Source organism: Chiloscyllium punctatum, chromosome 10 (genome assembly GCF_047496795.1).
Source record: "Chiloscyllium punctatum isolate Juve2018m chromosome 10, sChiPun1.3, whole genome shotgun sequence".
Lineage (NCBI taxonomy): Eukaryota > Metazoa > Chordata > Chondrichthyes > Orectolobiformes > Hemiscylliidae > Chiloscyllium > Chiloscyllium punctatum.
Window position 1 is genome coordinate 38,868,899 of NC_092748.1, and position 13,260 is coordinate 38,882,158.

General features: G+C 38.8%; 1 protein-coding gene across 1 annotated transcript in view; it reads left to right on the forward strand.

Annotated features, from left to right (window-relative positions):
• Positions 1–13,260, forward strand: part of dnah7 (dynein, axonemal, heavy chain 7) — a 398,230-nt gene that overhangs the window by 352,149 nt on the left and 32,821 nt on the right. The window contains exon 60 of the mRNA XM_072578963.1: positions 9,782–10,012. Coding sequence (XP_072435064.1) covers positions 9,782–10,012 — 231 coding nt within the window. The remainder of the gene's footprint in view (positions 1–9,781; positions 10,013–13,260) is intronic.

Sequence of the window (13,260 nt, forward strand, 5' to 3'; positions counted from 1 at the left end):
CTATGCCCCCAAAGTATTAGCCTAAGGTCTTTGGATTACCAATGTTACTAACATTACACTGCCACTTTTCCTTGCATATTGTAATCTATTCAACTTCATTAGTAACTTGTTGAACAGTAATCAAAAGTTAGAAACAGCTGCTAGTTATGGCTTGTTGACTGTTCATAATAAATTATTTCAGTGCGTGATATTGTTTTTTAAAAGTGGTGACTGAATTGCAAAGTTGAATAAAGCAGATTAGAATTACTTTGACTCTGAATTAGATTGAGCAATAGACTTCCAGTGTAAGGAACTGAAACTTTGTGCTGTCGGTTAATTTAAATAATTGCACAAGACATGGTGTTGACCAGGGGACACAAAATCATGAGAAGATAAGCTAAGTTAAAAAGAAAAAAATAAAGCTAGCCTGCACTACTTAAAGATCTTGCAAAGAGGAGGTGCAATGGCATCACCTGAGTGATCAAGGTCAGTAAATGTGTCTTAAAATGCCAGTCCTACACATTGCGCCTCTAACCTACACATTGCTCAATTCATAAAACTCAGTATCCTTTCATCTACAAATGGAAAAAATACTCCATTTCAGATGGGGTGTCTGCAAAGATTACACACCTTTGCAGATGGCTGAAGAATACAACCTTGAGAAGCAGGTTTTTCCACATTGGCTTGTTGTTTAGGATTGTTATTTTCAGTGTAGACATTTATTGGCAACCTGCTTTGGCCACTAGTCATCAGTGTGGTACATCCCATTGGTCACTTACCAACAATCTATCAATCCAATTTATGCCTAACATTCATTTCTTCACCTCACCTTTGCACACTTAGCACAACTGCAAGCCTTGCACTCACATCTTATATCTTACAAATGTGACCAGCTATTCAACCATTACAATCACTACCACACTTCCTTCTCTTTTGCAGGGCAAGTGAGAACATACTCAAAGGCAAAAACACCTGATAAACATAGGACAGATCTGGTGGCATGCTGTCAACCGGATTGAGGAAACAGTACTCTCCATCATTGGACAGAAATTTCAGAAGCTGTGATCAGTGGTAAAGCTGAAAGCTTCAGGTTATAGTATCCTCATGTTCAATTCTCCTTCTTGTACCTCACACCCCTCTCATCCTCTCCTGGCACAAACTCTCCTGATTTTTAAGTCACATTTTGCATCTTTAATGTACTAAGAGTGAATCAACTATCTTATTCAAAATCATATTTGTGACAGGATTTCTCTTAATTACTTTTAGTTGTCCATTACACATTTTAAAGGAATTTCAATTATATACTGGCCTTCAGAACTTGGTACATCAGTTCCCATTAACTGGGGACCCACTATGTTTGGGTAAGGGCCTGGGCCTCTGGCAACATGCTTTCAATCCCAGCCCCGGCCTCACATGTTTCAAACATAGCAATGATTGGAAAGCAGATCAATGTGTTGCAGCTGGAACAATTGCTTTGGATCCCTGAAAAAATAGGGAGAAGAAGAGGGAATGTGCTGTAACTTCACTGTAAGTGGCAGAAATGATGGTGGTTGATCTGTTGAATATAGAGGCTAATGAGGTGCAAAGTGAGGTTGGGGGAGATGTATCTTGAAGCTGGAGGGATAATTGGGGTACTCCAGCATTGGACGAGCCGATGCATACCTTTGCAGGTAGTGTGGAGAGATAAAGTATCTTCATCTTGAGATAGCAATCCAGCAAATCTAACAAACGTAAAATAAACCATCCACAAGTTGGTCCACTGCCACAGCCGTGGTCATGTGGGTAGGACAGTTCTCAATGATATTTTAAAGCACTGGCCTATAGTCTGCTTTTTCCAGTTCTGATGTAGTGGAGGCCCATAGGCATACTGAAATATTCCAGTATCTGTTCCATCCCTGCACTGACCTTCAGCAAAATGGCTTGGTGCAGGCTGACATCAGATAACTTGCAAAGTGCTTTTCTTTCTTGTAAATATACAAGGGTGAAAGGTTTCATTTGGAAAAGAGAAGAAATTAATTTCCTCAAACAATACCAGTATTTAGAGTCTGGAATCTTTAGTCTGAGAGAAATTGATTGAGGTGTTGCCGTCTTCCTCAATCTGAAATAAAAAATTTACTAATACTCATTGTTGTACCTAACAGTATGTTTAAGTTTTATTTCTCACTTAATTCATTATGTTTATGATAATTTCACTATAAAGAAGAGATCATAGCTATTTTGTGACGTCTGAATTCAATATTGTATTGCCATGTTAAGTATGATTTCTTCAGTCAGAATTACTTATTCATTGCGCAAGACAACTGGAAAGTCTTTTTTAAAGTTAGCCTTTTGGGCTACTTTAGAGTTTAGAACAGAGAGAAACTAATATAAATGGAGAACACCTCCGGTTTTCTTCCATCCATAAATATCCTTTCAGAAATGTTTGTGAATTTGGAAAGAGAATTTCAGAATATTCACAATAGGAAATTTACAATAATAATGTTTACTATGAATATTATCTTCAGAATGCAGGTGCAAGTTTTGAAACATTTGTATTGAAGTGAATGTTGGCAGCAAGTGGGGGCACAGAGCATTAGTATAACAGGGAAATTGCATATCTGGGACTAGATGACTACTACTGCTATAGTACAGTAAAGGAATAAGAAGAAAGATTCCGCTATGTTGAGATTCAAGGGACCAAAGTGAGCTGGATAGCCTTTACTTTAATGATAAAAGTATTATAGGTAAGTTAGTTGGGTTAAGGGTGTGGATTGACATGTGGAATTGTGATATTATTGCCATTACAGAGATGTGATTGATGGATGGGCAGGACTGGCAATTCAACATTTCTGATGTGTAGGGTCTTCAGGCAAAATGGAGGGTGTAAAAGCAGAGGTAGTGTTGCATTATTAATTAAAGTATCTGTTACTGCAGAAAGCTAAGATGATATCTTGGAAGGGTCTTCATTAAGCTTTTTGGGTGGAGTTGAGAAATACAAAGGGAGCAGTCACATTGCTGGGAGAGTATTATAGTCCCCTAAACAGTCAGCAGACAATTGGGGGACAGAGACATAGACAACTCATCAAAGATGCGTAATTATAATAGTACTTAGATTAAGGGATTTTGATTTATTGCAATAATCATTAAGTAAAGAATTTAGAGAGATTTTGTATAAAAGGTTATCCTTAATATCAACATGTATAAGGTCCAAAAAGAGACAGTGCAATGTTGGACATAATTGTGGGGAGTAAAGCCCAATAGCTAGTCGAGGTGGCATTGGGGAGCATTTTAGTGATAGTGAACACAATACAGTGCATTTTAATAGGTTATGGAAGGTCTTCAAAAAAAGAGTTTTGGAATGTGGGAGGGAAAATTTTATTAAAATAAGTTAGCATTTGACCAAAACAGACTGGGCACAGCTACTTGTAAGAAAATCTACTTGTAAGAAAATCTACATCAGAACAGTAGAGGACCTTCAAAAAGGAAATGTGGGAATTACTAATCTAACGTATTCCCTGTAGAGTGAAATGTAGGAGCAACAAGCCAGATAATTCTGGATGTCAAGGAGTATTCAGGACTGGGTAAGAAGGAAAGGAGAGGCTTTTAGTCGGAAAGGGAGCAATTAATTGAGTAGAATGTAAAAAATTCAGGAGAAGTTTAAGAAAGCAATTAGGAGAGCAAAAAATTAGGAGGTATGAAAAAGCACTGGTGAGTGGAATTTAAGGAGATTTTTCAAGTCATTTTATAAATATATTAAGGAGTAAAAGTTAACTAAGGAAAGACTAGGGCCCATTAGGGACCAAAAGGCATTCTGTTTCTGGAGCCAGAGGACATTGGTAATGTGTTAAATGAGTATTTCACATCTGCTATCACTCAAGAGAAGGAGAACATTGGTACAGAATTTGGCAAGAAGGACTGAGAGATTCTTGAGCAAATTGATATACAGAGTGACAAAGTACTGGCGGTTCTGCTAGGCTTAAAAGTAGCACTGCTGCCTCACAGCGCCAGAGACCCGGGTTCAATTCCCGCCTCAGGCGACTGACTGTGTGGAGTTTGCACGTTCTCCCCGTGTCTGCGTGGGTTTCCTCCGGGTGCTCCGGTTTCCTCCCACAGTCCAAAGATGTGCAGGTCAGGTGAATTGGCCATGCTAAATTGCCCGTAGTGTTAGGGAAGGGGTAGATGTAGATGTAGGGGTATGGGTGGGTTACGCTTCGGTGGGGCGATGTGGACTTGTTGGGCCGAAGGGCCTGTTTCCACACTGTAAGTAATCTAATCTAGATAAATCCCCCAAGTCCAAATGAGTTGTATACCAGGCTGTTGTGGCAAGCAAAGAAGGAAATTACAGGTCTCTGACCCAAATTTTTAGTTTGTCTCTGGCCACAGAGAAGGTGCCAGAGGACTGGAGGACAGGTAATGTAATTCCACTTTTTAAGAAGGGCAATAGGGAATTACAGACCAGTGTATCTTACATCAGTGTTAGAGAAACCATTGGAATTGTGAAGAAGAGTCACTGGACTTGAAATGCTAACTCTGTTTTCTGTCACAGATGCTACCAGACCTGCTGAGTTTCTTAGCAATTCCTGTTTTTGCGCATTTCAGATATCTAACATCCTCATTTTCTGTTTTATTCTAGCATTTTCCACACTACCCATGTCAGACTAACTGATCTATGATTCTGTTTATTTCTGTACCTCCTTTTTTAAATAGTGAGGTTACAAAAGCTACCATCAAATCCATAGGAACTGTTCCAGAGTCCATAGAATGTTAAAGATGACCACCAAATACATCCATTATTTCTCAGTTCACTTCCTTAAGTATCTTGGGATGTAAATTATTGGGCCTGAGGGATCTATTGACCTTTAATCCCATCAATTTCCCCAACACCATTTCCTTGCTTATACTGATTTCTTTCAGTCTCTCAGGTTCACTATATCCCGTGATCTTCAATATTTTTGGGACATTATTCATGTCTTCCTTTGTGAAGAAAGAGACAGAATATGCATTTAATTGGTCTTCCATCTTTTTGTTCCTCATCATAACTTCCCCTGTTTTGGACCTGCATGGGTCTTCGCAAATCTTTTTTTCTTCATTTGGCAGCTTTTGCAACCAGTTTGTATGTTCTTGAAAGCTCATTGTCATATTCTATTTTCTCCCTTTTAATCAATCCCTTTGTCTTTCTTTACTAAACTTTAAACTGCTCCCAATCTTCAGGTTTGTTTTTTTTTGTCAATTTGTATGCCCTTCCTTGGATCTAATACTATCCCTAGTTTCCCTAGTTACTTCCCAGATTCTCCAATTGATTCCCTAATGTATTGATCCAGAAAACCATACCATACACACTTCAAGAATTTCTCCTCTATGGCATTTTGTGATTTGCTTAATCTATATGCAATATTACACCTGAAGCATATTGCTTGCATCTCGATCATGTATAGTGCCTTCCCCAAGAATTAGCATTATTGGTTGAGGATCTGTATACAACTCCCCACTATCATTTTCTGACCCTTTGTGTTTCTAAATCTATACATATAGATACTTCAGCAGAGCAATATCATTCCTCACTATTGTGTTAATTTCCTCTTTAGCCAGTAATGCTATCCCACCTCCTTTCTATTTTTGTCTGTTTCTCCTAAAAACTGAATTCTCCTGAATATTCAGTTCCTTTCCCTATTCTTCCAATAACAGCATCTCTGCAATCCCAATTGTATGATTCACATATATATCTATTTATGCAACAAATTCATCCACTTTATTGCAAATGCTCTGCATATTAAGGTACAAATCTTTAAAGCTTGTCTTTTTAACATTGTTAACATGCCACGTTATTTTACACTGTGGTCCTGTTCAATTCTTGTCCTTGCATTCTTTGCCTATCACTTCTTATTTCCCATTCTGTCTTTTGTCTACCCTTCTCTTCTGTCTCCCATGCAGCAGAATCAACTATGGTACAGCAAATTTGGTGGTTGCTACTTTCCTCTCAGAGATCATTCCCCTGACAGTATCCAAAGCAGTATGTCTGTTTTGTGGGGAACATCTACAGCTGCATTTCCTGCCTAGTCCTCTTTCACTGCCTAGTCCTCTTTCTGTGCCTGGTGGTTATCCATTTCCTTACTGCCTGGAGAGTCTTAGTCTGCAAAGTGACCACCTCTCTGTACACAATACTCTCAGCCTTGTAGATACTTCACAATGTCCCCAGTCACCACTCAAATGTGTAGCAATTGTTATGTTGGACTGTTAAACATTTTTAACTTTGTTTTGCCAATTAATTTTTGTTAAATGTGTTTTCTTTTATATCTCCAACGCCTGTGTTTCACAAATAGATATCTATTAACATTGCAAAAGCAACTATTTTGGTTTGAAGTTGGAATCTTACTAAAAGGGTCCTCAGTGAATTAATGAATCTATTAATATGATGAAATTCAGAAGTACTTTTCAAGATGACCATTACAATGGGATTTACTATGTATGTTCTACAGCAAAATTGAAACAATAATTTGCTTTAAATTGGATTAGAAAGATGAATCATGTACAAAATTCTCCATCTACAAAAAAAGATAAAAGCACATGTCTAATTTTTTTAAATCTAGCAATCAAGGAACAAGAAATAATAGACCCATCTATGACTTAATTTGGTAAAATGGGTTAAACATTTCATTATCTCTTCAGTGAAGGTATGGCAGGAGAAACAGATGGCTGAATATCAGGCTGCAACGCTGACTGTGGTTGTCATCCTTTTGACAGTAGATGAAAGTGCTTTGTGATGGATAGTTCTGCATACATATGGAACAATAATTCAATTGCTCTACTTGAATGATGATTGATTGGCTTAATAATTGTTGCATTTTATTGCAAAGTATTTTGAATTGGTTCCATAGTCTTTCTGCAGTAGCAATGAAATAGTATTTGCACTTGGCATATATATTACTATTGCTGGGAAAGTGTGATTTACCTAACAATAAAACATTTCAGGTAGTTGCAGGAGATGAAATTATTGAAAACCACCATATGCATGTTTTAATTTGCTATCTTTTTTACAATTTGACAAACTGAAGAGATTCAGATACAAGACATTAATTGTTTTATTCATGCATATGCAAGGAGAGTCAGCTCGAGAAGCAAGAAAGGACATTGGAAAGTTATATATATATATTCAGTTTTTATACACAAGTCATGTTCTGAATTGCTTATGTGGTCAATTCCTAATGTATGTTGACTGAGTTGTCCAAGTATAATTTGCTCTTTTCTACAGTATGTAATAGACATTGTCTGTACCCGAAGTTTCCTTGATTTTTGCTGATTATTTGGCCTATAATTCATATATTCTTAGCCTTGCACATCTGTGGTTCTTATTTACTTTTACTGTTTTAATATTTTTGTTTGAAGGTTTAACCCTTAACTAACTAAAACTAGTTAAACCCTTTCAATTTCCCCTTTTTGGCACTTGGCCTGGCCCAAGATAGCCAACTTAATAATAATTCTGTTCCCTTTATGCTCCATTACCCATAGATATTTGCTGGTATAGAGCTTATGGTTGTAAAGATACTTAGTTATACCATCTGTACAGATTGTTCCAGTGATGTAGGCTTCTGTCTCATAAGCTTTGCCCCTCCTTTTCTGAATCCCTTATTCCTTACTATCCCTTTGTGTCCTTCTGCAGTGTGGTGAACCAAATAAGTGATGTGCAAACCAAAATTGGAGGTGTAATGGACAGCGAAGAGGGTTACCTCAGATTACAACCAGATGGGCCAATGGGCTGAGAAGTGGCAGATGGAGTTTAATTCAGATAAATGCGAGGTGCTGCATTTTGGGAAATCAAATCTTAGCAGGACTTATACACTTGATGGTAAGGTCCTAAGGAGTGTTGCTGAACAAAGAGACTTGGAGTGCAGGTTCATAGCTCCTTGAAAGTGGAGTCGCAGGTAGGTAGGATAGTGAAAAAGGCATTTGGTATGCTTTCCTTTATTGGTTAAGTAGTGAGTACAGGAGTTGGGCTGTACAGGATATTGGTTAGGCCACTGTTGGAATACTGCGTGCAATTCTGGTCTCCTTCCTATCAGAAAGAGGTTGTGAAACTTGAAAGGGTTCAGAAAAGATGTACAAGGATTTTGCCAGGGTTGGAGGATTTGAGCTACAGGGAGAGGCTGAACAGGCTGGGGCTGTTTTCCCTGGAGCGTCGGAGGCTGAGGGGTGACCTTATAGAGGTTTATAAAATTATGAGGGACATGGATAGGATAAATAGACAAAGTCTTTTCCCTGGGGTCGGCGAGTTCAGAACTAGAAGGCATAGGTTTAGGGTGAGAGGGGAAAGATATAAAAGACACCTAAGAGGCAACTTTTTCACGCAGAGGGTGGTATGTGTATGGAATGAGCTGCCAGAGGATGTGGTGGAGGCTGGTACAATTGCAACATTTAAGAGACATTTGGACGCGTATAGGAATAGGAAGGGTTTGGAGGGATATGGGCCGGGTGCTGGCAGGTGGGACGAGATTGGGTTGGGATATCTGGTTGGCATGGATGGGTTGGACCGAAGGGTCTGTTTCCATGCTGTATATCTCTATGACTATGACTCTAATACCAACTGGGTGATATTCAAAACATGGATATGTTTCTAATCCATAGGTGTATCTGTATATTTGATCCTCTATTCCACAGGTGTTCCCACCAAATGGTGGTATCTATTTGTTTGATGTGATCAGAAAATGCCTTAGCTTGTTGTTGCACTGTACAGCCTGTTCTGTGCCCTCACTGGTCTCATCTTGAATGCCTCTAAGGTGTGGTCATAGATTTGTTTGCTGAGCTGGTGTGGGTTTCTGCAGATGTTTCATTGCCTCGCTAGGTGACATCGTCAGTGCATCTTTGATACGGTGTTGGTGGTCTGTCCTGCCTGGTATTTATGTGTCTCTGCTTTTTGGTATTTCCGGTTCTGTATCTAAGTGGTCTATATATGGGATCCAGGTCAATGTGTTTATTGATTGCGTTCCGGTTGGAGTGCCAAGCTTCAAGGAATTATCTTACGTGTTTCTGTTTAGCCTATGCTAGGATGGTTGAATTTCCCAGTTGAATTCATGACCTTCCTGGTCAGTATGGTTGGAAATGAGACTGTTGGTTGTGACTAGCATTGACAAGTTGATGTTTTTGAACTTGTATGGTCAGTTTTCTTCCTGTTTGTCCTATGTAGTGTCTTTCACAACCCAAGCTACAAATCTTTTCAAAAGCTCTATATACCTGTAAAGTATTCAGGCAAGAGTGAGATTACAAAGGAAAACTGGTTCAGAAACTGCCAGGTTTTCCTTAAAGTCTCATTTGACCTGAATGTTAACTGCCTCTCTCCTTCTGAGTGTGCTACATTAAGGGTTTCACAGGGTCCAATGCTCAACTCCTACCTACTCTGCAGAAACAACTTTTTAGCCATCAGAATATCTCGGCCTATATATTCCATAATAACTTCCTGTTCCAGTTATAATGGACTGTGTAAAATGATCTTGTTAAAGTTACTCCTGAAATAAGTATGCTGAAGTTAATTTTTAAATATCATTGGTGACTCAGTTAAAAGATGCACCATGCAGTTCAGAGAAAGTTAAACTGCCTCAGCTTTGGTTAAGAAGAGTAATATTGGACTTGAAGTGTTAACTATGTTCCTCTCTGCATAGATGCTGCCTGATCTGCTGAATTTTTCCAGTATCTTCTGTGTTTGTTTTAAGTTTTAAATGCATCTTGATTGAAATAGAACGTTGTAATATTTTCCAAGATTATCGATTACTTTGTATTCTAACATCATTCATAAGGCAAGCAATATTTGATGGCCCATGATTTTTCTTTACAGTCTCGAGCCACTGGTGGGGCAGGAAAATCAACTGATGATATTGTTTTTGAGGTGTCAACTGATATCCTGAGCAGGATCCCTGCAGACTTTGATATTGAGGCTGCTATGAGAAAGTACCCAACTACATACAATCAGAGCATGAACACTGTGTTGGTACAAGAGATGGGTCGTTTTAATATCCTGCTTAGAACAATTAGGGAGTCCTGCATCAACATACAGAAAGCTATCAAGGTTAGTGTTCATAGTCAGCCATAAACATGGTGCTGCAACCTCTGAAAATTATGTCTGCCTTATCTAAGTGCAATACAAATCTGTCTGTTGCCAAGCCCGAGATTTTCTGTTAGGTATGTTCCACGTACTTGTCTTATTGTATTTTCCTAATTGAAATGATTGAATGGGTAGTTGTTAAAAAGAAATCATTGTTGCCATATGTTTTCATTCTGCTTCTGCCCTCAAGCAATTAGATTTGTGCGAATGAAGAGTGGGGAAGCTGACACAGCCAACATTTCCAAAGGGAAGCAGCTTCAATTTATAGCACCAAAAATTGAATTCAAGCTGGAATTGACCTGTTTCAGATCCACCCATAACTGAAATATTCAGAGTTACTCTAATCACTGCTCTTTCCACTTGATGAAATCCACAGCCTTCACAATTCCTGCTCAACCTTGACAGCTTCAGCCTCTTACCCTCTAACCCTTTCTTGATCTCTTTATTGAGAACTGCTGACACTCTCCTCATCCATTCAATTCTGTTTGCCTCTGAACTTGTAGGATAATCAAAAGGATCCGTCAGTTCCTACCCTGATGTCAGCATTAAATCTGTTGGCGAGGAATGCATTGCTGTTGTTTTTCTTTTTTGTCAGTACTTTTGCGTTCCTTAAGAAAAAATGTCCAATCCTTTGTATGATTTTGATGCATATCTCTTCCACCTTCACTGTGGTCTTGACATTAATTAGTAATCATTAACTAATATATAATTAGTTAGGCAGTTTTTGCCAGGGTCAATGATTATATTATTTTCCCATTGGTTGGCAGCAGTCAGAATAAGGGGGCTTTAACACTTTCTGCAATTGCTAACACACCTCATACATAGGAAGCGATAGATGAAGAATTTTCTCAACTGATTAATAATAGAACAATGCCACAGAATAAAACATAACTTTGCCATGTTTCTGGTATGTGCTGATACTTTCATTCTGTATCAGTAAACTATTTATCCACTACTCTCTCTTTCATGGAACCTGGTCACAATCTACCACCTCCACATTTAATTTGACATTCTCCATTATTCCAACATATCTACAGAGCTGAAATGTAACCAGAGCCATGAGATCACCAGAATAACATTGATGTTGTAAAACAATGGTTTTATGCATTTGGTTTCAAATCTATAATTCCAAACATTTCAGTGTAGTTATATGCTTTCTTTTTAGATAGATGCACATAGAATTGGAAGACAAATGATCTGGGGGGGACAAAAAATTTTCAATGTTTAACAGCAGATCATTGCTTTTAAAATTAGATCAACCTGAGATTTATATTGGGGTTGAGAGTGTGGTGCTGGAAAAGCACAGCAGGTCAGGCAGCATCCGAGGAGGAGGAGAATCGACGTTTCGGGCTTAAGCCCTTTACCAGGAATAATCCTTCCTGATGAAGGGCTTATGCCTGAAATGTCAATTCTCCTGCTCCTTGGATGCTGTGCTTTTCCAGCACCACACTCTCGACTTTGATCTCCAGCATATGCAGTCCTCACGTTCTCCTGAGATTTATATTGGTAATGTGTGTTGATGTGGAACTCTTTTAACTGATTTATAGTGAATGCTAGCAAATAAATTTCCCAAAATTATTTTGTACTGGAGACATATCAAACCCAAAAGCATTTTAAACCAAATTCTGACATGATGCAACTAATACTTTTGATAATGATAGATATAAACAAACAACGCTGCCAATCTGATTAGCTGTCTCAAGAATCAGACCTTGCTGATGCTTGTGCTTTCCAAATCCTATTCATGGGCAAAATGTATATTCATGAATCTTTGCTGTATGAAATAATTCTTGCATTTTAAGTTCATTCATGGAATGTGGGCACGCTAGCTGGTCCAGCAATTATTGCCCACTTCGAGTTGCCCTTGGTTATGGTGGTGAGCTATTTTCTTGAAATGCTGCATTTTGTGTAAGTAATCATTTAGTGTAAGTAACCCCACAATGCTGTTAGACAAAGAATTCTAGGATTCTAACCCAGTGACACTGAAGGAGCAGTGATATATTTCTGGATAAAGAGTAGTCTCTCTCTCTCTCTCTCTCTCTGCTTTGATACTGACCCACAAGCAGGGCTACAGTTTTCTATGATGTGGATATGTGTGCATGTGTGTGTGAGATCCATCTGTGCAGGAATCTCCAATCGTTTTGGCTATCACTGCCATGAGAAAGGATGTTACTCTGCCATTACTATCTGGTAGTCCAACTGCCATCCCATGTTAAAAGATTCCATACATAACCATCTTACATCCTCTCAAAGTGAAGTTTTGAAGTTATCGTCATGACAACCTCCAGCGACAGAGACCTGAGCACACAGTCTGGGAAATCTGGCGCTAAGACATTGACATTGCTGCAATAAATGAGACACTGTGGGCAGGAGAAGGTCAGCTCAAAGAACAAGATGGCAGTTACACTTACTGGAAGAGTGAATCCGAGGAAGAACATCATCTGTATGGTGTTGCTCTCACAATGAAAAACAAATTAGTTGACCATTTCATCAATCCCTTCTTTGGTAAAAGCCAATGCTTTATGACCCTTCACTTCACACTATCCCTGAAGCAGTGCACCATATTTATTAGTGCATACAGCCCAATCCGAGAAACAATGATTAAGTCAAAAAGAAACGTCCACTTCATCTTTGATCAGTCCTTGACCCCTAACTCAATGGGAGAGAATTGGGAGGGACACAAAACACGAGTGTAATTGGCTAGGAAGTCATAGGGAATGTAAACACTAATAGAGTTCCACCCCCCCCCCCCGACAAAATGCCTGAAACATGGCTTGGTTATAGCAACTGCCCTCTTTCTGCAGAGAGACGAATTCAAGACCTTGCATCAACACTCTATCTCTGGACATTGGAATCTGTTTGATTGCGTCATTATCTGAACATAAAATTGCAAGAATTTTCACATAAATCTCACCATGAGAAAAGCTGATAATTGTAGGAACAACCATTACCTAATCCTATTGACTATCTCCAACCTGGCTGAAAAATAGCATCAACAGAGAAGCACTGCTGCAGGAAATTCAATATTGACAGTCTCAAGATCTCTGTGAAGGAAGACCCACAAAGGCAACATCCCAAAGCCAACCTGACCATGCTCAATGAATAGATACTACAGAATATCTACATTAAAAACTGCAGATACTGTAAATCACGCTGCACAAGTGTCTTCCTTGTGGCAAACAGCAGGCAGAACCCTCTGTAGTGACTGCAAT